Source organism: Canis lupus, chromosome 20 (genome assembly GCF_003254725.2).
Source record: "Canis lupus dingo isolate Sandy chromosome 20, ASM325472v2, whole genome shotgun sequence".
Lineage (NCBI taxonomy): Eukaryota > Metazoa > Chordata > Mammalia > Carnivora > Canidae > Canis > Canis lupus.
Window position 1 is genome coordinate 33,144,700 of NC_064262.1, and position 21,884 is coordinate 33,166,583.

At 35.7% G+C, this 21,884-nt stretch overlaps 1 protein-coding gene across 5 annotated transcripts in view; it reads left to right on the forward strand.

The window, feature by feature from the left end:
* The window catches only part of DNAH12 (dynein axonemal heavy chain 12), a 203,306-nt gene that overhangs the window by 15,695 nt on the left and 165,727 nt on the right, over positions 1-21,884 (forward strand). For all 5 annotated transcript variants that reach the window (XR_007404380.1, XR_007404379.1, XM_049098394.1 and 2 more), the window contains exons 6-13: positions 892-964; positions 1,790-1,948; positions 2,371-2,566; positions 5,461-5,649; positions 6,353-6,509; positions 7,166-7,257; positions 7,964-8,142; positions 10,452-10,587. Coding sequence is in view for 3 of the 5 variants with exons in the window: in XM_049098394.1 (XP_048954351.1) it covers positions 892-964; positions 1,790-1,948; positions 2,371-2,566; positions 5,461-5,649; positions 6,353-6,509; positions 7,166-7,257; positions 7,964-8,142; positions 10,452-10,587 (1,181 nt within the window). In the remaining 2 variants the exon portion in view is untranslated. The remainder of the gene's footprint in view (positions 1-891; positions 965-1,789; positions 1,949-2,370; positions 2,567-5,460; positions 5,650-6,352; positions 6,510-7,165; positions 7,258-7,963; positions 8,143-10,451; positions 10,588-21,884) is intronic.

A 21,884-nucleotide genomic window follows, 5' to 3' on the forward strand; every position in this document is an offset into this window, starting at 1 on the left:
GAAATATGAATAATGAACATTTATGTATTTAGCTATATGTATTTCTTAGATATTTTTTAAAATTTTTACTTTGAGGGGCACCTGGTTGCCTCAGTCACTAGAACATGCAACTCTTGATCCTGGGGTATAGGTTCAAACCTCACTTTGGGTGTAGAGATTACTTCAAAAAATGTAATCTACTTTTATTTTTATTTTTTTTAAAGATTTTATTTATTCATGAGAGATACACAGAGAGAGATAGAGACACAGGCAGAGGGAGAAGCAGGCTCCAGGCAGGGAGCCCGATGTGGTACTGGAACTCCAGTACCAGAGTTGAACTCCAGAATCACGTCCTGAGTTGAAGGCAGACGCTCAACCACTGAGCCACCCAGGCGTCCCAAATGAAATCTACTTTTAAAAAGTTTTTATTTTGCGCTTATTATCTAGTCAAAATCTTTGTCATTCAAGGGAACTTTGTGTAATTTTTACGTGCCTTGTTAGCTAATAGCCTTTTGATTTTTTGTCTTTGTCTTTATGGCTATAGTTATACTGCTTACAAAAATATTACTGTATTTAGGGAGATTTATTAAGGACTTAACATTTGCAATTTTTATTGGAATAAGTTTTCTTAAGTGGTGTTTGAGTAGAGAGAATACAAAAAAACTGAAAACTCAAAGCTTTTCTGTATCTGATTTCACACCCAAAGTAACATCAAAATAGTACCAAGAACTTGATTTTTTTTTCAAATAAAGGAACTTTTTCTTCTACTCACTTTAATGCTCAATAAACCATGTTACCCAATATCAAAAGTTAGAAACTTTTGTTTTGATTAGGATTTGCAAGAGTTTTCTTTTTCTTTTTTTTTTTTTTGCAAGAGTTTTCAAGAAATATTAATACATATATGTATTTTAGTGAGGAGTGTTCTCGTGAAACCTCCAGTTAAATGGCTTGAAGATGAAGGAGGCCCTTTACCTGAATCCCCTACGTGAGTAAATTATTATGATGATTTAAAGATTTGTATTTATTTATGAATTTATTTAGAGCGTGAGTGACAAGCAGGGGGAGGGGCAAAAGGAGGAAGAGAGAGAGAATCCCAAGCAGACTCTTCGTTGAGTGTGTGGGGCCCAATGTGGGGGTCATTCCCACAACCCTGTGATCATGACCAGAGCCTAATCAAGAGTTGGAGGCTCAACCAACTGAGATACCCAGGTGCCCTAGTAAATTTAGAAACAGAATGGCATCTAGTTTTTGATAACAGATCGAAAATAAGCTGATCTTACATTTCAGTCTAGAATTGTGAAGCTCAAAGGTATTTTGAATACATCTAAAAAATAGCACTACTATTTTTTTTCCCCTCGAAGGTATCCTTGCTCTGGACTTGTCTATTTGCTGTTTATACAATTAAGGGAACCTTTATGGATGTATAGGTCAACTTGACCTTAAGGAAGCTTTGGTATGTGGCAGACAGATTTCTTCATCTCTTTTCCCCAGGCCTAAGGTCTGGGTTTGTGGATCTCTACCCACAGTAACTGAGCCAGAGCACAGTGGAAGTCAGCAGGGCACCCCCACCTAGCCTATCATTCTGCCTTCCCCACAAGTGGTCTTTGGCCTTTCCGAAGAGAATGCAGTTTCAAGATCTTGATGCATTTTTATTACATGGATGTCTTCTAAAGCTCCTGTTGCAGACCATATTTTTCTCTTCTAAATCCCTATTCTTGCTTTAATACTAATTCTATGTCATAACTATTATTTCCTAAAATTTAGAGTGTATTGTTTGAACCCTGTTTGATATGGTGTTTTGCTTTTCCAGAGGACTGGATTATTCTAATCCTTGGCATTCTAGCTATCTGCAGACAAGAAATCAAATATCAGCTAATTTGCACATTGTTCATCCAATTATGAAAATGTTACTGGACCTTGGCTATACGACGTTTGCCAATACAGTTTTGCTAGATTTAACAGGGATTAGGTAAAGTCTCATATTTATTAACTAACATTTAAGATTTGAATGTCTCCTGCTTGAGTCCTTATATTTTGACTGTGTGCGTTTTAAAACTAAGTCTTGGGAAAAAAACAACAACTAAGTCTTGGGAACTTTTCTTTAGATTAAAACTTTTTAAAATTAATTTTAATTGTATTTATTTATTCATGAGAGACACACACAGAGAGAAAGAGAGGCAGAGACACAAGCAGAGGGAGGAGCAGGCTCCATGCAGGGAGCCCGAGGTAGGACTCGATCCCAGGTCTCCAGGATCAGGCCCTGGGCTGAAGGCAGCGCTAAACCGCTGAGCCACCCGGGCTGCCCTTAATTTATCTTATTTTTAAACAACTGTGTATTAAAACCAATATTTATCATTTGCTTTAAATCATTTTAAATTTTCTCATAAATAGAGCTAAAGGGCCAATCGATTGTGAATCACTGAAAAATGATCTATCAATACAAGCTAGAAAGGCAGAAGAGAAGATAATGAATACATGGTATCCAAAGGTTATAAATCTTTTTACCAAGAAGGAAGCTCTAGAAACCATCAAACCTGAAAAATTGGATGCATTTTATAACTGTGTTTCCACACTTATGTCAAATCAGGTAAATATATTTTGTATATCTTAAATAATGTTAATAAAATTAGTTTATGATTTTATTTTATTATTTTTAAGTTTTTATTTGAATTCCAGTTAGTTAATGTGCAATGCAGTATTAGTTTCAGGTGAACAATATAGTGACTCAACATTTCCATACAACAGATGGTACTCATCACAAGTGTATTCCTTGAATCCCATTACATATTTAATCCATTCCTCCACCCTCACCCCCCTATAACCATCAGTTTGTTCTCTATAGTTTACGGTCTGTTTCTTGGTTTGCCTCTCTCTCTTTTTTTTCTCCTTTGCTTGTTTGTTTTGTTTCTCAAATTCCACATATGAGTGAAATAGTATGGTATCTCTGTTTCTCTGACTGACTTATTTCACTTGGCATTATACTCCCTAGCTCCATCCGTGTCATTGCAAATGGCAAGATTTCATTCTTTTTTATGGCTAATATTCCATTTATGTAAATATACCACATATTCTTTATTCTTTTAACTATCTATGGACACGGGCTGCTTCCATAATTTGACTATTGTAGACAATGCTGCTATAAGCATTGGGGTGCATGTATCCCTTTGAATTAGTACTTTTTATTCTTTTGAGTAAATGCCTAGATGTGCAATCACTGGATTGCAGGGTAGTTCCATTTTTAACTTTTTGAGGAGCCCCCATACTGTTTTTCCATAGTGGCTGTACCAGTTTGCATTCCCCAAAACAGTGCAAAATTGTTCCCCTTTCTCCACACCCTCCCCAACAGCTATTGTTTCTTGTGTTGTTGATTTTAGCCATTCTGACAGGTGTGAGGGGATATCTCATTGTTGATTTGATTTGTATTTCCCTGATGATGAGTGATGTTGAGCATCTTTTCATGTGTCTGTTAGTCATCTGTATGTCTTCTTTGGAAAAATGTCTATATCTTCTGCCCATTTCTTAATTTGATTATTCATTTTGGAGTGCTGAGTTTAAAACTGGTGTTTTAGTTTATTATTTTAAATAAAATTCTATTTAGATATAGTGGTAGGTAATTATTTTGAAATAAGTTTAAAATATCTTTAGCATAATTGTGTTTAAATTAGTTTAGCATAAAATACTTCATTTCTGAAGCAATATAAAATAAAAAGAAAGTCTAGAAGTATGTGTCAATATTATAACTGATTACTGGGCTCATGCATAAGGGCTATCAACTATCTATAGGTTTATTGGAGAATATTCACAAAGGACTATTTTAGTAAACATTTTTTAAAGATTTTTATTTATTTTATTCATGAGAGACAGAGAGAGGGAGAGACATAGGCAGAGGGAGAAGCAGGCTCCATACAAGGAGCCCAATGTGGGACTTGATCCTGGGACTCCAGGATCATGCCCTAAGTCGAAGGCAGATGCTCAACTGCTGAGCCATCCAGGAGTCCCCCTAGTAAACATATTTGAACATATGAAATTCCAAGTCAGTTGATTCTCATTTTTTTCTCAATAAAATTTTGGTCTGAAATGGAATTGATCATCTTTAAAGAATATTAATTTATATTAATTATATATTTATAGGCTCCTCAAATTTTTACTATTGTAGAAATACAATTCTATAAAAATAGTTTTGAATAAAACCTTTCCCTTCTGGAAAATATCTCCAAAGATTCTATGAATTTTTCAATGTATCCTTAAAAGGACACATTTAATATCTAGTATATAATCCTGTAATTAATATATACATTATTTTATTTTTACCTTTATCCTCTTAAGAGGACTATGATTATTTGATAAGAAGTAGAGATGAGGAATATTTTGAAGATGGTTTTAGATATATTTTTTTGTTTGGCTAAATTTCCAATAGTTGGTTCTACATAGGAATGCATTATTCAGGGGCACCTGAGTGGCTCAGTTGGTTGAGCATCCTACGCTTGGTTTCAGCTCAAGTCATGATCTCAGGGTTATGAGATAGAGCCCCCAGTTGGGCTCTGTGCTCCGTGCAGAGTCTGCTTGAGATTCTCTCTCCCTTTGCCCCTCCCCACTCTCTCTAAAATAAATAAATAAATAAATAAATAAATAAATAAATAAATAAATAAAATCTTTAAAAAATAATGCATTATTCATACTTTGGCAACTTAGTGTGCACATTTCTAAGTCCAGTGGCTTCACACTCACCTAGTGATATGCTGGAAATCCAGCTTTGGGGATGAGGGAGAAAAGCCCTAATTTGTACTGTTTGCCAATTTTCTGGTGTAAATATTCTCACTGTGGCAATTTTCAGGCATACAAAGGATTAATAATTGGCTCATAGAAGTCTTCAATATTTAGCAGTTGGCACTAGGAGATAGCTCTAGCATACCACCGTCCTTCACCTTATATGCCTGTCACCCCTTATCACCCTCACCCTCAAGTGGCTGGCCTTTCCTCCCATTAGTATTTACCAGGTTGTTTAATTTTCTGAAATGTTTTCTGTAACAGGGAAAGAATTACTAAAGAATGTGGAAGATTCTGAGTTGCCATATTAACCCTGTTGATATTTGGGACGCCTGAATGGCTCAGTGATTGAGAATCTGGCTTTGGCTCTGGTCATGATACCCGGGTCCTGTGATCAACTCCTCACAGGAGCCTGCTTCTCCCTCTGCCTATGTCTCTGCTTCTTTCTCTGTGTCTCTCATGAATAAACAAATAAATAGTCTTTAAAAAGATTATTGATATTCTATAAAAAATTAAAGTTTGCATATATTGTTCCATTTATTGTTTTAGACTACATTTAGTAGGAACATATTGTGCTGAAGATAATTTTGAAGGCTAAATGGAATGATAGAATGGCTTAGTTATAGGTAATAGCTCACTCATTTTGAACTAAAGGTTAAAAGGTTAAAGGTTGAATTTGTAAATTCTAAAGTAATAATTTATTACATCATGCAGCTAAAGGACTTCTTAAAGAGAACTGTAGAAGGATTTGTAAAACTCTTTGACCGAGAAGATCAGCAAGGGCTGCCAATATTTAAGATGGAACTGACATTTGATGATGATAAAATGGAATTTTATCCTACCTTTCAAGATTTGGAAGATATTGTTTTGGGTTTGGTAGAGCGAATAACTGAAGCTCTGCAGGTATTCCACCAACCTTATCCACTGGGCTTCTTTATATGGATCTCTTTCAACATTTTAAACAGTTGAAACTATAAAGTGGACATAAAATGTCCATAACATAAAATGTTATAACTCTGTTTTATTTCCATCCTCCAAGTTATTTTAAGTTACAAAGTGCTTTCTCTTTGATAAAGTCCCTGGATAGAAATGATGTTTTCCTTTTTAGAACTTTTATTACAGTTAGGAATTGGTATTTATGGGCTCATTTCATCTTCCCTACTTAGTTGTGAGCTTCTTAAGGATGAGATCCACATCATGTTTGTTTTTTCTACTTTCTAGTATAATCACTTAGACATTATAGTTATTCAATAAATACTTGTTGAATGATAGAAAACTAACTCAAGTTTTTATACTAGACTACAAACTATCCAATTTTATTTTATTTTATTTTTTGAGATTTAATTTTAAGTAATCCAATGTGGGGCTGGAACTCCCAACCCCTGAGATCAAGAGTCACATGCTCTACCAACTGAGCCAGCCACGCACCCCAAACTATACAATTTTAAATCATTATTTTGAATCAAGTTGTCTTTTTTTGGTGGGGGCGGGGCACTGAAATCTGAAATGAATGTTTAAAATTATAAGATCTATGTATAGACCAATATTTAGATCTACGTATAGACCAGATATTTATTTCATAAATTATCATTTTATTTTTTGTTAGAATGTCCAAACAGTTCCCTCTTGGCTATCAGGAGCTTCACCATCCGTAAATCTTGACACACAACTTCCTGAACGTGTGTTACAATGGGCTCTTACGACACTGAAGTTGGCAGTACATTATAACTTAGAAGGTGCAAGAAAACATTATGAGACATACGGTATATATCACAAATATAATATTACACCCTTTTATCATAAAAGAATGCCATTTTTATTTTTACTGGAAATTGGTCAAATATTTGATTGTCTGGGGCTGTCATGAAAAAGCAGAAAGAGCCAGAAGTGAGCATTGGCATGGCTTTTGGCAGAATCAAAGCATGAACCCAGGAAGCTTGAATTCTGTTGTCTAGTCCAAAGTGTAAATGTTAACAGGAGCAGAGTAATAAAGCCAAAAGGTAGAGAGAAGAGATGTTGGAATAAGGAGAAAGCTAAAACAAGTTTTAAATTAATATAGTTTTAAAGAATAGTTTTGAAGAGACTGCAGCTCAGTTTTACAGTCTCTAAGTGTGTATGGGGTCAGGAGATAGTTATTTGACATTCTCTTAATCAAAACCTTCTATTAACTGGTTTGTCTGCACCTCCAAATTATTGTAAGGTCATTATATATACACTCTTGTCTTTATTTTAAAATGCCAATGTTCAACCTGGTTTGCTTGCTTAGGTCTATTTTATTCTTTTCCTAGTAGTGTATGTTAGTTCTCTATTAATATATTTAATTGAATAGTCTACTCCTTTCCATGACCATATCAAAAAGTGCTTTATCTTTTTGAATGGGTCTTATTACTGAGATTTACATTAGATTATTAATTTTCAGTTGAAAAATACAATTGGCTTCTTGATGGGACCGCAGTTGAGCTGATAGAGACTTTTCAGGCAGAAGATCATACTTTTGATGAATACACAGATGTAAGTGGTAATTCTGTTCTACTTTAATGCCTTTGACTTTCTTTTTTTAATTAGGGCTTTTTTTCCTGGAAGGTAAATGCTTCAATTAAAGTTAATAGAATTTCTTATTCAAAATATCATTATAGTAAACTTATAGATTCACCAAATAATTTCTTTAGTCATTCATGTATTCATTCATTGCTTCAACAATTACATTCAGACACCTAACAAGATTTTGGTGGTGGAAAGATGAATAATACATACACATTGCCCTCAGGAGCTGATGTTTGGCCTGGAAGCCAGACATATGAGTAACAATAATGACATATGGAGATAAGTACTGGAATGGAGGTGTAAACAAAGTATTGTGGAAGCACAGAAGTGGGAATGATTGCTTCTGCTTTGGAAGATTGGTGAAGAGTTCTTGAAGAAGTGAGAAGTGAGCGAGGCTTTGAAGTAGAAGTCTATAGTGGAGAAGACAGGGACTGTAACATGAACAAAGACCAAAAGGACTTAGGGGTGTTCAGAGACTATCAAATGAACCCAAACAGCTGAAGTCTAGGTAACAGGGATGCAGTACATAGCAGATTTAGAATATGAAGGTAGACATGTGGGATAATTTTAGAGTATCTTTGCTCAAGAGTTTGTACTCTGTTTTGAAGGTTTTTAGCTATGCAAGTGATATACTTGGATCTGAATTGTAAATGCTTTTTTAAAAAATTTTAAGCTTATAGGAAGATTTTTCAATCTTGCCTCGGAAATAATGCTTTTGCCTCAGTGGGTTCATTACCCTATGGTGCGTTTGGATTGTGAAGATTTGAAGACAGGCCTAACAAACAAAGCAAAAAACTTTGCAAATATATTATTAAACAACATAGCTTCAAAACATAGAAAGGAAAATGAATGGTAAGTAGAAGTAATTGCTAAACTCAGAAATATAGAGTAAAAAGAAATATTTTGCTAATAATAATTCTTGGTTGAAGTAAGAGGGATGTGTGGCTGGCTCATTTGGAAGAGCCTTGACTCTTCATGTCGGGGTCATGAATTTGAGCTCCACGTTGGATGTAGAGATTAATTACTTAAATAAAATACATAAGCTTGAAATTTTTTTTAAAAGATTAAAATATAAGTGTTTACAACTTTCTCTTCATAGTTGCCTCTTAAGGAATATCCTTTGTAGTCCCAATGGTCTGGTTTTTATGTGTTTGTTTGGTACAGTTTGAGAGTTGTTTTGAGGCAACCCAGGATTTTTTTAAAAAAAGAAATTGAAATAAAACAGTGTTTGGATACAGGTTGCATGAAAATGGAGAGACTAGACTTTCAATGATATTGGAAACATCTGGTATTGTTCCTGACCCCAGTATTTACTTGTGTCACCTAGCTTATTTTCGTTATCTGTAGAATAGAGACAGCAGTACCTACTTTGCAGAGTGGCTGTAAAATTAGATTCACAAACCAGTGGCCTGTTGTCTGAATATGTCATGCAGATATTTTTATTTGTCTCATGCTGTATTTTATTTTGTTTAAGTACATTTTGTTTGTTTTTTTTTTGTTTAAGTACATTTTGAATTGACTATCAACATTTCAAAATTAGGAGATTTTACACATAACATACACACACACACACACTCTCTCTCTCTCCAGATCTCCTACCTTTCTTGAAAAAGTGGGAAGACTGTACCACGTTGGGCCTTCAGTGGTAAATGGAGCTGAGAAGCAGTTTTTGTTTTACACAGGGAATATGTCCTTTCACCCACTGCTCAAGCAATTCATCATCCAACTCATTTAACTTATTTGTTACCTGTCTGGGCCCCAAGGAATCTTAGCTTGTAATTTTGTAAAGATTAAAACTGATATATATAAAGCACCAGCACAGTGCTGGGAATATGATACTCAATCAATGTTAGCTAGTGTGTTTATTTTCCCAGAAGCAATGTGAGAAAATCATGTGCTTTGGAATCAGAAAGACTTGGATTTGAATACTGACTCTTCAATGAACTAGTTCTATGACTCTAGGCAAATCACTTAATTTCTTTGAGCCTCACCTGCTGTGCCAGGTGTGAAAACTAATACCTTCCTTGTAGGACTAGTGTTAGATTACAGATAACATTTGTAAAGTATCTGGCACCATACTTGGCATAGAATAGGTGCCCAAATTAAGGGAGCTATCATATCAATAAATATTTTTAAATGAACAGAAAATACATGACTGTCAAAAAGTCAAGTATTATCAGGCATACTTTGTACAAAAATATACTACTACACAAAAAGATATCAAAGATGGCATGGCATTCATTTCTAACAATCTCATTGAATAAGAGCAATGACGATGCCATAATAAAAAATGATTTATGTTTAACATGACAGTTCTTTGGTATTTATTTTTTGCAGTATACATGACTATTCTGGAAAATTCTATTACTTCCAACAAAATAACTCTTACTATAAACCCATGACATAAGAGCAGCTGAAAAGTTATCTAGTTCATTCTTTGTTTTCTATTTAAATTCCACACTTGACCTAGATAACACCAAAAGGAGGAAATGTGTGCCACTAAGTAAAGTAAAAGTTATTAAATAAATTAATAATAATCATTAAAGAGCAATTTTATTGCTCACAATTTGGTTTAACATCTGCTTGGGCCACTTTGCTCTCAATCATTTTATTTGCCTCCTTGTCTTTTGCTGTAATGTCTTTCCCAAGGGACTTAGATTCTGCTCTAGCAAGAAGTGTCTCCACAGGATCACCTGTCTTTTTGTCATTATCGACTTTAATGAATTCCTCCTAAATTTTTGATAATCAAGAATAAACAATCAAACTCTATGTGATCTCAGTTTTGCTTATCTCTCCAGCCTCATTTTATGTCCCCTTCTTTGTATTCATATTGGCCTGCTTGCCATTCTAAGTATGCTCTATATCACACTGCTTAACTGGGTAGTTCAAGAGAGTTAAAGAGATCTGTAGAAAAAATTTTTTTAGTACGTCTTAATTTCCACATGAAAATGTTACCTCAATTTTGTAGATTTTGTAGATATAAGATGTATGCTGAGTTATAACAGATAAATTGTCCTTAAATGTTTTAAGACATCTTAGTGTCTTAATATTTTAAGGATATCACAGTTCATATTTTACAATAATCATAATATAACACAAACATATTGAGTATGATATAGCATTAATTACCATAGCCATAGTAAAGCAGAGTATTATGTCAGTATTTGCAGTGATTTTGAAGCAATTAAGGAGCATGCATTAAAAGTCCCTGGAACAACAGAAGAGATGATGGATCTGATAGCTTATGTAGAGAAATCCCGGACTATAGGGATTCAAGAGTTGGCTTTACGGATCAAGGTAAGAATCTTTTAATTTGTATGTTTTAAATTAGTTTCTTTTTATTGTGAAATATGATAAACATATTTAAAATATGTAAAACATAGTTAAACTGAGTTATAAAGTACCCACCTGGGCAGCCTGTATGGCTCAGTGGTTTAGCGCTGTCATCTGCCCAGGGTGTGATCCTGGAGACCCCAGAGTCCCGCATCAGGCTCCCTGCATGGAGCCTGCTTCTTCTTCTTCCTGTGTCTCTGCCTCTGTGTGTGTGTGTGTGTCCTCAAGAATAAATAAAAATCTTTTTTAAATTATTTTTTTATTTTTTATTTTTTTAAATTTATTTTTTATTGGTGTTCAATTTACTAACATACAGAATAACCCCCAGTGCCCGTCACCCATTCACTCCCACCCCCCGCCCTCCTCCCCTTCTACCACCCCTAGTTCGTTTCCTAGAGTTAGCAGTCTTTACGTTCTGTCTCCCTTTCTGATATTTCCAATAAAAATCTTTTTTTTTTTTTAAAAAGTACCCACCTATAATGCCATGACTAAGTTAAGAAATAGGATATTGCCTGGACCTCTGAAGCCCTCTGTGTGTGACTTTCTGATCATAACTGCTTCTCTCCCTCTCTGCCCTAGAAGTTTCCCTTGGTTTCTACAGTAATCACACATTTTTATTCTTTTGTGCCACGAACTATGTGTGCATCCTCAAACAACATGAGCTTAAAAATTTTTCTTTCTTTTATAATTTACATTTAATAGTATACTTATGCCTTCCCAAGCACAAGATTGTATACCCATTCACCTATATTGTACTCTAATTCATTGTTTGAAAATGTGAAATATAACACACATACCCCAAATTACATAAAACATAAATTGTGCAGTTTAAAATCTTATAAAGTAAACACACCATAATTATCACCCAGGGAAGAAATGGAACCTTGCCAACACATTAGAAGCTCATCATAGTTGCCTCTTTTTCCTGGATGTGTACACTATCCTGACTTTTGTGATAATTGCTTCCTTGCAACTTCTTTATAGTTTTACTGTCAAAATATGCATTTCTAATCAATATAATTAATTTTTGTCTCATTTAGATCTTTATATAGAATCATACTGTTTCTGTTCTTTTGCATCTTGCCAACATTATGTTAGTAATGCCATGCCATTGTTTCTTAGCTTCATTTTCATTGCTGTCTTATACTTACTATTATATAATCATATAATAACTTGTTATTTTAGTTTTATTGTTCTGGATATTTGGTTTGTTTCTACTTTTGCTATTAATAGCAATACTGCTGGGAACATTTCTGTACATGTATCCTGGTTTATATATTCATGCATTTCTCCTAGATATTATAACATATTTATTTTCACCTTTACTAGCTAAGGCAAAACTCTTTTCTAAAGTAGTTTTGGGTTGCCTGGGTGGCTCAGCATTGAGCATCTGCTTTGGCTCAGGGCGTGATCCTGGAGACCCTGGATCGAGTCCCACATTGGGCTCTCTGCATGGAGCCTGCTTCTCCCTCTGCCTGTGTCTCTGCCTCTCTCTCTGTGTCTCTATGAATAAATAAATAAAATCTTAAAAAAAATAGTTTCAATTTTATACTCCTACCAGCAGTGTATGAGTCCTACTATTTTACACCCTTACTTATGCTTGCTCTTGTGAGATATTTTAAATTTGCCAGGCTGTTCTCTTAACTATAGAGAACAAACTGATGGTTACTAAGGAGGGAGGTGGGTTGGGGGTGGTGAGGGAAATAGGTGATGGAGATTAAGGAGTACACTTGTTGTGATGAGCACTGGGTGATGTATGGAAGTGTTGAAACACTATATTGTTCACCTAAACTAATATTACACTGTCTGCTAGCTAAATGGAATTTAAATAAAAACTTTAAAGAAAAAAGAATAATTGCTGTTCTGTTAGGTGGAAATCATTGTATTTTTAATTTGCATTTTCCTGAAGAAAACTGAATTTGAATACTTTTCATGTGCTTTTTAAAAAATAATTTTTTTATTACAAAAGTAACATAATGACAGTAGAGAAGTAAGAGGTACAGAAAAACATTAGCTGACCAAAAACATGAAACATATTCCTACTTAATAGAAAATTGAGGGATTCCTGGGTGGCTCAGCCTTTTAGTGCCTGCCTTTGGCTCAGAGCGTGATTCTGGAGTCCCAGGATTGAGTTGCGCATCAGGCTCCCTACATGGAGTCTGCTTCTCCCTCTGCCTGTGTCTCTGCCCCTCTCTCTCTCTCTGTGTCTCTCATGAATAAATAAAATCTTTTTAAAAAAAAGAAAATTGAGTATCATATTTTTGACTTAAGATTACATCAACATGAAAAAAAGGATTTTATTGTAAACATGTTTGACTTAAGATTGAAACAAATATGAAACATAAAAATGTATTTTTGAATATTTAAATTTACAGGTTTAGATGTGTCAAGAATAAGTGAATTATTTAACCATTCACTGTTGGATATTGAAGATGCCTCCAGTTTTCATTTCTTAATTTATTTTTTTAATTTACTTTTAAGATGCCTCCAATTTTTTTAAAAATTTAAATTCAATTGGGGGATCCCTGGGTGGCGCAGTGGTTTAGCGCCTGCCTTTGGCCCAGGGCGCGATCCTGGAGACCTGGGATCGAATCCCACGTCAGGCTCCCGGTGCATGGAGCCTGCTTCTCCCTCTGCCTGTGTCTCTGCCTCTCTCTCTCTCTCTGTGACTATCATAAATAAATAAAAATTTAAAAAAATTAAAAAAAAAGAAAAAAAATTTAAATTCAATTAATTAAGATAATTATTAGTTTTAGAGGTGGAGTTCAGTGATTCATCCGTCTTTTTTTTTTCTTCATTGCTTTTATTTATTTATTTATTTTAAAGATTTATTTTTATTTATTTATGATAGACATAGAGAGAGAGAGAGGCAGAGACACAGGCAGAGAGAGAAGCAGGCTCCATGCCGGGAGCCCGACGCGGGACCCGATCCCGGGACTCCAGGATCGCATCCTGGGCCAAAGGCAGGTGCGAAACCGCTGAGCCACCCAGGGATCCCCTGCTTTTTATTTCTATAAATAATATTTAGAGAAGTATATTGACAGCCACGCCTCAAAGTTTGTCATTAACAATATGTCCGATGTCTTCACAAATGCTGTCCCCCACACAGAAGGACTAATCAATCATAAGATCCAGGCTGTGATTGACCTCAAAACAGACTTCTTCTGAGCTGAAAGATTTCTTGTTTCATTTGGAATCTCATATGTTCCGTTTTGCATTTGAACACTGTATGTCATATTTCCCCATTAAACTACAAGTATTATGATTATATTATGAAAAAATAGTATATGACTATGGGGGTATTTCAAAATAACAGATACCTCAGATATTCCCATGTTAACAAGTGGGGAAATGAATAACACCTATTTGAAGTCTTCAGAAATGCTAGTGATTCATCAGTTTTATATAATATCCAGTGCTCATTACATCACGTGCCCTCCTCAATGTCCATCACCCAGTTGCTCCATCCTCCCACCCACCTCCCTTCCAGCAACGCTTAGTTTCCTTCCTATGATTAAGAGTCTTTTACGGTTTTTCTCTATGATTTCATCTTGTTTTTTTATTTTTCTCCTTTCTGCCCCTATGATCCTCTGTTTTGTTTCTTAAATTCCACATATGAGTGAGACCTTATGATAATTGTCTTTCTCTGATTGGCTTATTTCACTTACCATAATACCACCTAGTTCCATCTATGTTATTGCAAATGGCAAGGTTTCATTTTTTTATGGTTGAGTAGTATTTCATCAATATATATATATGTACTTATATATATAATAGTACTTCTAGTACTATTGAAATACTTTTATATATATATACATACCACACTGATATAGATATATATGTTATTTTAGATATATAATAAATATTATATATATGTATGTGTGTATGTGTATGTATATATATATACATATATATGCATATATATGTATATATATATATATATAAAGATCCATTTATCTGTCTTTTTTTTTTTTAATTTATTTTTTATTGGTGTTCAATTTACTAACATACAGAATAACACCCAGTGCCCGTCACCCATTCACTCCCACCCCCCTCCCTCCTCCCCTTCTACCACCCCTAGTTCGTTTCCCAGAGTTAGCAGTCTTTACGTTCTGTCTCCCTTTCTGATATTTCCCACACATTTCTTCTCCCTTCCCTTATATTCCCTTTCACTATTATTTATATTCCCCAAATGAATGAGAACATATAATGTTTGTCCTTCTCCGACTGACTTACTTCACTCAGCATAATACCCTCCAGTTCCATCCACGTTGAAGCAAATGGTGGGTATTTGTCATTTCTAATAGCTGAGTAATATTCCATTGTATACATAAACCACATCTTCTTTATCCATTAATCTTTCGTTGGACACCGAGGCTCCTTCCACAGTTTGGCTATCAATGGACATCTGGGCTCTTGCCATCTTGCCATTGTGGACATTGCTGCTGTGAACATTGTGGTGCAGGTGCCCCTTTAGATCACTACATCTGTATCTTTGGGGTAAAAAACCTAGTAGTGCAATTGCTGGGTTGTATGGTAGCTTTATTTTAAACTTTTTGAGGACCATTTTCCAGAGTGGCTACACCAATTTGCATTCTCACCAACAGTATAGGAAGGTTCTCTTTTCTCTGAGTCCTCGCCAACATCTGTCATTTCCTGACTTGTTCATTTTAGCCATTTGATTGGTATGAGGTGGTATCTCATTGTGGTTTTGATTTACATTTCCCTGATGCTGAGTGATGTGGAATATTTGTTCATGTGTCTATTGGCCATTTGTATGTCTTCTTTGGAGAAATATCTGTTCATGTCTTCTGCCCATTTCTTGATTGGATAATTTGTTCTTTGGGTGGTGAGTTTGATTAGTTCTTTATAGATTTTGGATACTAGCCCTTTATCTGATAAGACTTTTCCAAATATCTTCTCCCATTCTGTTGGTTTTCTTTTGGTTTTGTCGACTGTTTCCTTTGCTGTGCAAAAGCTTTTTATGTTGATGAACTCCCAGTATTTCATTTTTACCTTTGTTTCCCTTGCCTTTGGAGACCCATCTAGCAAGAAGTTGCTGTGGCCAAGGTCACAGAGGTTGCTGCCTCTGTTATCCTCTAGGATTTTGATGGATTCCTCTCTCACATATAGGTCTTTTATCCATTTTGAGTCTATTTTTGTATATGGTATGAGGAAATGGTTCAGTGTCATTCTTCTGCATGTGGCTGTCCAATATTCCCAACACCATTTGTGGAAGAGATGGTCTTTTTTCCATTGGATGGTCTTTCCTGCTTTGTCAAAGATTAGTTGGCCATAATGTTGAGAGTCCATTTCTGTATTCTCTATTCTGTTCCAATGATCTGTTTGTCTGTTTTTGTGCCAGTACCGCACTGTCTTGATGATTATAGCTTTGTAATACAGCTTGAAGTCTGAAAATGTGATGCCACCAGTATTGTTTTTCTCCTTCAATATTCCTTTGGCTATTCAGGGTCTTTTCTGGTTCCATACAAATTTTAGGATTGTTTGTTCCAGTTCTGTGAAAAAAGTCAATGATATTTTGATAGGGATTACATTGAATGTATAGATTGCTCTAGGTAGCATAGATATTTTAACAATATTAGTTCTTCCAATACATGAACATGGAACCTTTTCCATTTCTTTGTGTCTTCCTCAATTTCTTTCATGAGTGTGCTACAGTTTTCTGAGTACAAATCCTTTACTTCATTGGTTAGGTTTATTCTTAGGTTTCTTAAGGTTTTTGGTGCAATTGTGTGTAAATGGGATTGACTCCTGAAGTTCTCTTTCTTCTGTCTCAGTGTATAGAAATGCAACTGATATCTGTGCCTTGATTTTATATCCTGCTACTTTGCTGAATTGCTGTATGAGTCCTAGCAATTTTGGGATGGAGTCTTGGGTTTTCTACATAGAGTATCATGTTATCTGCAAAGAGTAAGAGTTTGACTTTTTCTTTGCCAGTTTGGATGCCTTTTATTTCCTTTTGTTGTCTGATTGCTGAGCCTAGGACTTCTAGTACTATTGAACAACAGGGGAGAGAGTGGATATCCCTGCTGTGTTCCTAACCTTTGGGGAAAAGCTCTCAGTTTTTCCCCATTGAGAATGATATTCACTGGGGGCTTTTTGTATATGGCTTTTATGATATTAAGGTATGTTCCCTCTATCCTTAAATTGTGAAGACTGTCAAATTCTTTTTCTGTATCAGCTGAGAGGATCATATAGTTCTTGTCCTTTCTTCTTTTTTTTGAAATATATTTTATTTATTTATTCTGGAGAGAGACAGAGAGAGGCAGAGACATAGGCAGAGGGAGAAGCAGGCTCCATGCAGGGAGCCAGATGTGGGACTCGATCCCGGGACTCCGGGATCAGGCCCTGAGCCAAAGACAGATACTCAACCACTGAACCACCCAGGCTTCCCAGTTCTTATCCTTTCCTTTGTTAATGTGATATATCACCTGATTTGCAGATGTTGAAAGACTTGCAGTCCAGGAATAAATCCCACTTAGTCTTGGTGAATAATCCTTTTAATGTACTGTTGGATCCTATTAGCTAGTACCTTGGTGAGAATTTTGGCATCCATGTTCATCAGGGATATTGGTTTGTAATTCTCCTTGTTGGTAGAGTCTTTTTCTGATTTTGGGGTCAAGGTAATGCTGGCCTCATGGAATGAGTTTGAATACTTTTCATATGCTTATTGACCATTCGGAATTCCTCTTTGGTGAAATGCTTTTACATGGTTTTGCCTATTTTTCTTTGGGGTTTTGTGTCTTTTTTATTTTTTAAAAAGATTTTATTTATTTATTTGAGAGAGAGAGAGAGATTGAGAGAGCATGAACAGGGGGAGAAGTAGAGAGAGAGGAGCAGACTCCTCACTGAGCAGAGAGCCTGATGCAGGGCTGGATCCCAGAACCCTGGGATCATGTCCTGAGCCAAAGGCAGACACTTAACTAACTGAACCACCCAGTTACCCTCTTTTTCTTATTGGTCTATAATAGTTTTTTTTTTTTTCAATTGTGCTAAAATATACATAACAAAAAATTTTAAGTGTGCTATTTCATTTGTAGTTTTGAAGATACTATTGGTAAGTATCCTTTTTCTTTTACTCTAATTTATTCTAACTTTTTAATGGTATTTTTTGATGAAGAGAAGTTCTTATTGTAATGCAGTCAAATGGGCAATGTTCCCCCCTCTTTTTTTTAAAGAGGGAGGGAGGGAGGGAGGAAGAGAGAGAGAGAGAGAGAGAGAGAGAGAGAGAGGTGAAGGAGAGAGGCAGAAGTAGAGGGAGAGAATCTTAAACAGGCTCCATGTTGCTTAAGGCAGGGCTCGATCTCACAACCCTGAGATCATGACCTGAGCTGAAATCAAGAGTCTGACGCTTAACTGACTGAACCACTCAGGTGCCCCCAATGTTTCCTTTTATAGCTAGTGCTTTCTGTGTCTTGTTTAAGAAATCCTTTCCTACCTAGGGACATGATGATTTTTTTCTTATATCCTTTTTTAGACTTGTGTAGTTTTCCCTTTCAGGTTTAGGTTTTCAGTCTTCCTAGAATCTTATTTTTGTGAATGATGTGAGGTTCAACCTAATTATTATTTTTTGGACAAAACTGGAAAACTTTATTGAGAGAATTTTAACAAATTTTGAACACAAGAACAGTCTACATGGTTTCAGCTTGTCTTTGTTCAATCCTGGGGTTTCCCTTCGCCTGCTTCCAGCATCTTAAGGGGCTCTAGATTTGCAAGTCTATTCCTTTTGACAAGTCTCTTCCCTTTGACATCAGGACTGTCTCCATGCTCTTTCCCAGTCTCGGGAAGAGTCAGTTCCTCCTGATTAGGTTCCAGGGCAGACCCTTGAGCTACAGGTACTCCTTCATCTCTTCTCTCTTAATCAGATATAATATCCTGACGCTCAATTGGTGGCTCCTTTCCTTGTTGCTCAGCACTGGGAACCACAGGCCAAATCAGCTGCAAAGATTTTTCATCATCTCATCTTGCTCTAGGCCTGAATGTTGGCCTTACTTGCCAATTCATATTTCACACAAGACAGACAACGGCCATTTTGCTGACACACCCAGAGAAAAGCAACCTGTTTATTTTTCCACATAGATGAGCATCCACATCCACATAGATGAGCAATTATGTATTTATCATAGACTGTATTTGAGTATAATTGACACCAAATTTATTTTAGTTTTAGATGTACAGCATAGTGATCCAACATCTCTATACATTATGCTACGCTCACCACAGTGTAGCTACCACCTGTCATCATATAACATTCTTACAATTATCATTAACTGTATTCCCTGTGCTGTACCTGTTACTCCCGTGATTTATTCATTCCATAATTGGAAGTCTGTATCTCCCAATCCTCTTCACCTATTTGACCTAACTTTTCATTTCCTTCCCTCTGGCAACCATCAGTTTGTTCTCTGTATTTATAGGTCTGATTCTAGCAATAATAAGTCTTGATACTTGGTAGAACATGTCCTCCCATTCTTCTTCACCAAGTTTCTTGCTTGTTCTTGGTCCTTAGAATTTTCATACCAATTCTAGAATTAGCATATCACATTTCATAAAATACCTTTTGGGATTTTGGCTAAGATCACATTAGTAATAGTTTTGGGGATTCCTCGGTGGCTCAGCGGTTTAGCGCCTGCCTTTGGCCCAGGGCATGATCCTGGAGTCCCAGGATGGGGTCCCGCATTGGGCTCCTTGCATGGAGCCTCCTTCTCCCTCTGCCTGTGTGTGTCTCTGCCTCTCTCTCTCTCTGGGTCTCTCATAAATAAATAAATAAATAAATAAATAAATAAATAAATAAAGTCTTAAAAAATATTTTTTTTGAGAATTTGCATCTTTCTGGTATAAATTTTAGAATGAGTTTTTCACATTCCACAAAAATCTGTTGGGATTTTTATTAGGAATGCATTAAATAGAGAGAATTGGCACATTTACACAGTAGTCTTCCAATTCATGATATATCTTTTTAAAAAAAATTTATCTCTTCTTTAAATCTCTCAGTATTTTATAATTTCCTCTGTAAAAGTTGTACTCATCTTTTTTAGATATATTTTCAGGTACTTAATATCTTTTAATGTTATATTAAATGATATCTTTAAATTTTAAATCATTTTATTACTTGAATACAGAAATATAATTTATAAAATAATTAAGACTATTTTTTAGAACAGTTTTAAATTTATAGAAGTACAGAGTTTCTTATTACATAGTCCTTACTGCCCCCTACACTCAATTTACTCATTGCATCTTACATTTGTATGGTATATTTATTAGAATTAATAAACTAGTATTGATACATTATTAACTAAAATCCACAGATTATTCAGTTTTTCTTAGTTTTTACTTAATGTCCTTTTTCTGTTTCAGGAACCTATCTTAGACACCACATTATATCTAGTTGTATCTTCTTAGGCTCCTGTTGGCTCTGAGAATTTCTCAGATTTGGTGGTTTTTTTTGTTGTTGTTGTTGTTGTTGTTTGTTTGTTTTTATTTTAAGTAGCCTCACCTAACATGAGGCTTGCAGTCAGTGTTGCATGCTCTACCAACTGAGCCAGCCAGGCTCTCCCTCTTTTGTTTTGTTTTTAATGACATTGATAGTGTTGAGAAGTATGGGTCAGGTATATCAGAGGGTAGCCCTGTGTTGGAATTCATCTGATGTTTTTCTCATGATTAGACTAAGGGAGGTAGTGGGCTTTCTGAAGGAGGATCACAAAAGTAAATGCCATTTTCATCACATCAAATCAAGGGTACATATTATCAACATGACTTACCGTTATTGATGTGACCTTGATCACCAGTCTGAAATAGTGTTTATCAGGTTTCTCTATTCTTTCCTCCCCCTTTCCATATGTTGTCTCTGGAAGGAAGTCACTCTATGCAGCCCACACTTCAGAATTGGAAAATTATACTCTGTTAGAGTGGAGTAGCTACATAATTTATTTGGAATTCTTCTGCATGAGAGATTTGTCTCCTCCTCCTCTTATAATTTACTCAATTACTTATTTATATCACTATGGACTTATGGGTATTTATTTTATACCTTGGGCTATAATAGAATTTTATAACATAAAATTTATTGTTATGTATAAATAAATAGCTATCACTGAATTTTTTATTAATTTTTGAAATTTCTTTTTTCTGGGCAGCCCTGATGGCCCAATGGTTTGGCATTGCCTTCAGCCCAGGGTATGATCCTGGAAACCTGGGATCGAGTCCCACGTCAGGCTCCCTGCATGGAGCCTGCTTCTCCCTCTGCCTGTGTCTCTGCCTCTCTCTCTCTCTGTGTGTCTCTCATGAATAAATAAATAAAATCTTTTTAAAAAGTTAAAAAAAAGAAACTTCTTTTTTCTTTAAAACCTTAATTTTAAAAATGTTGTATTTTGGGGTGTATGGGTGGCTCAGTCAGTTAAACTGCTATCTCTTGATTTTTAAAAATATTTTTATTTATTATTCTTTTAATATATTTTTATTGGAGTTCGATTTGTCAACATACAGTATAACACCCAGTGCTCATCCCATCAAGTTCCCCCCTCAGTGCCCGTCACCCAGTCACCCCAACCCCCCCCCACCTCCCCTTCCACTACCTCTTGTTCGTTTCCCAGAGTTAGGAGTCTCTCATCTTCTGTCACCCTCACTGATATTTCCCACTCCCTTTCCCCTTTATTCCCTTTCACTATTTTTTATATTCCCCAAATAAATGAGACCATATGTTTGTCCTTCTCCAATTGACTTACTTCACTCAGCATAATAGAACTTAGAACCCTCCAGTTCTATCCATGTTGAAGCAAATGGTGAGTATTCGTCGTTTCTGATGGCTGAGTAATATTCCATTGTATATATAGACCACAGCTTCTTTATCCATTCATCTTTCAGTGGACACTGAGGCTCCTTCCACAGTTTGGCTATTGTGGACGTTGCTGCTATAAACATTGGGGTGCAGGTGTCCTGCCGTTTCACTGCATCTGTATCTTTGGGGTAAATCTCCAGCAGTGCAATTGCTGGGTTATAGGGAAGTTCTATTTTTAACTCTTTGAGGAATCTCCACACTGTTTTCCAGAGTGGCTGTACCAGTTCACATTCCCACCCACAGTGCAAGAGGGTTCCCCTTTCTCCACATCCTCTCCAACATTTGTTGTTTCCAGCCTTGTTAATTTTCACCATTCTCACTGGTGTGAGGTGGTATCTCATTGTGGGTTTTGATTTGTATTTCCCTGATGGAAATGATGCGGTGTCTCTTGATTTTGACT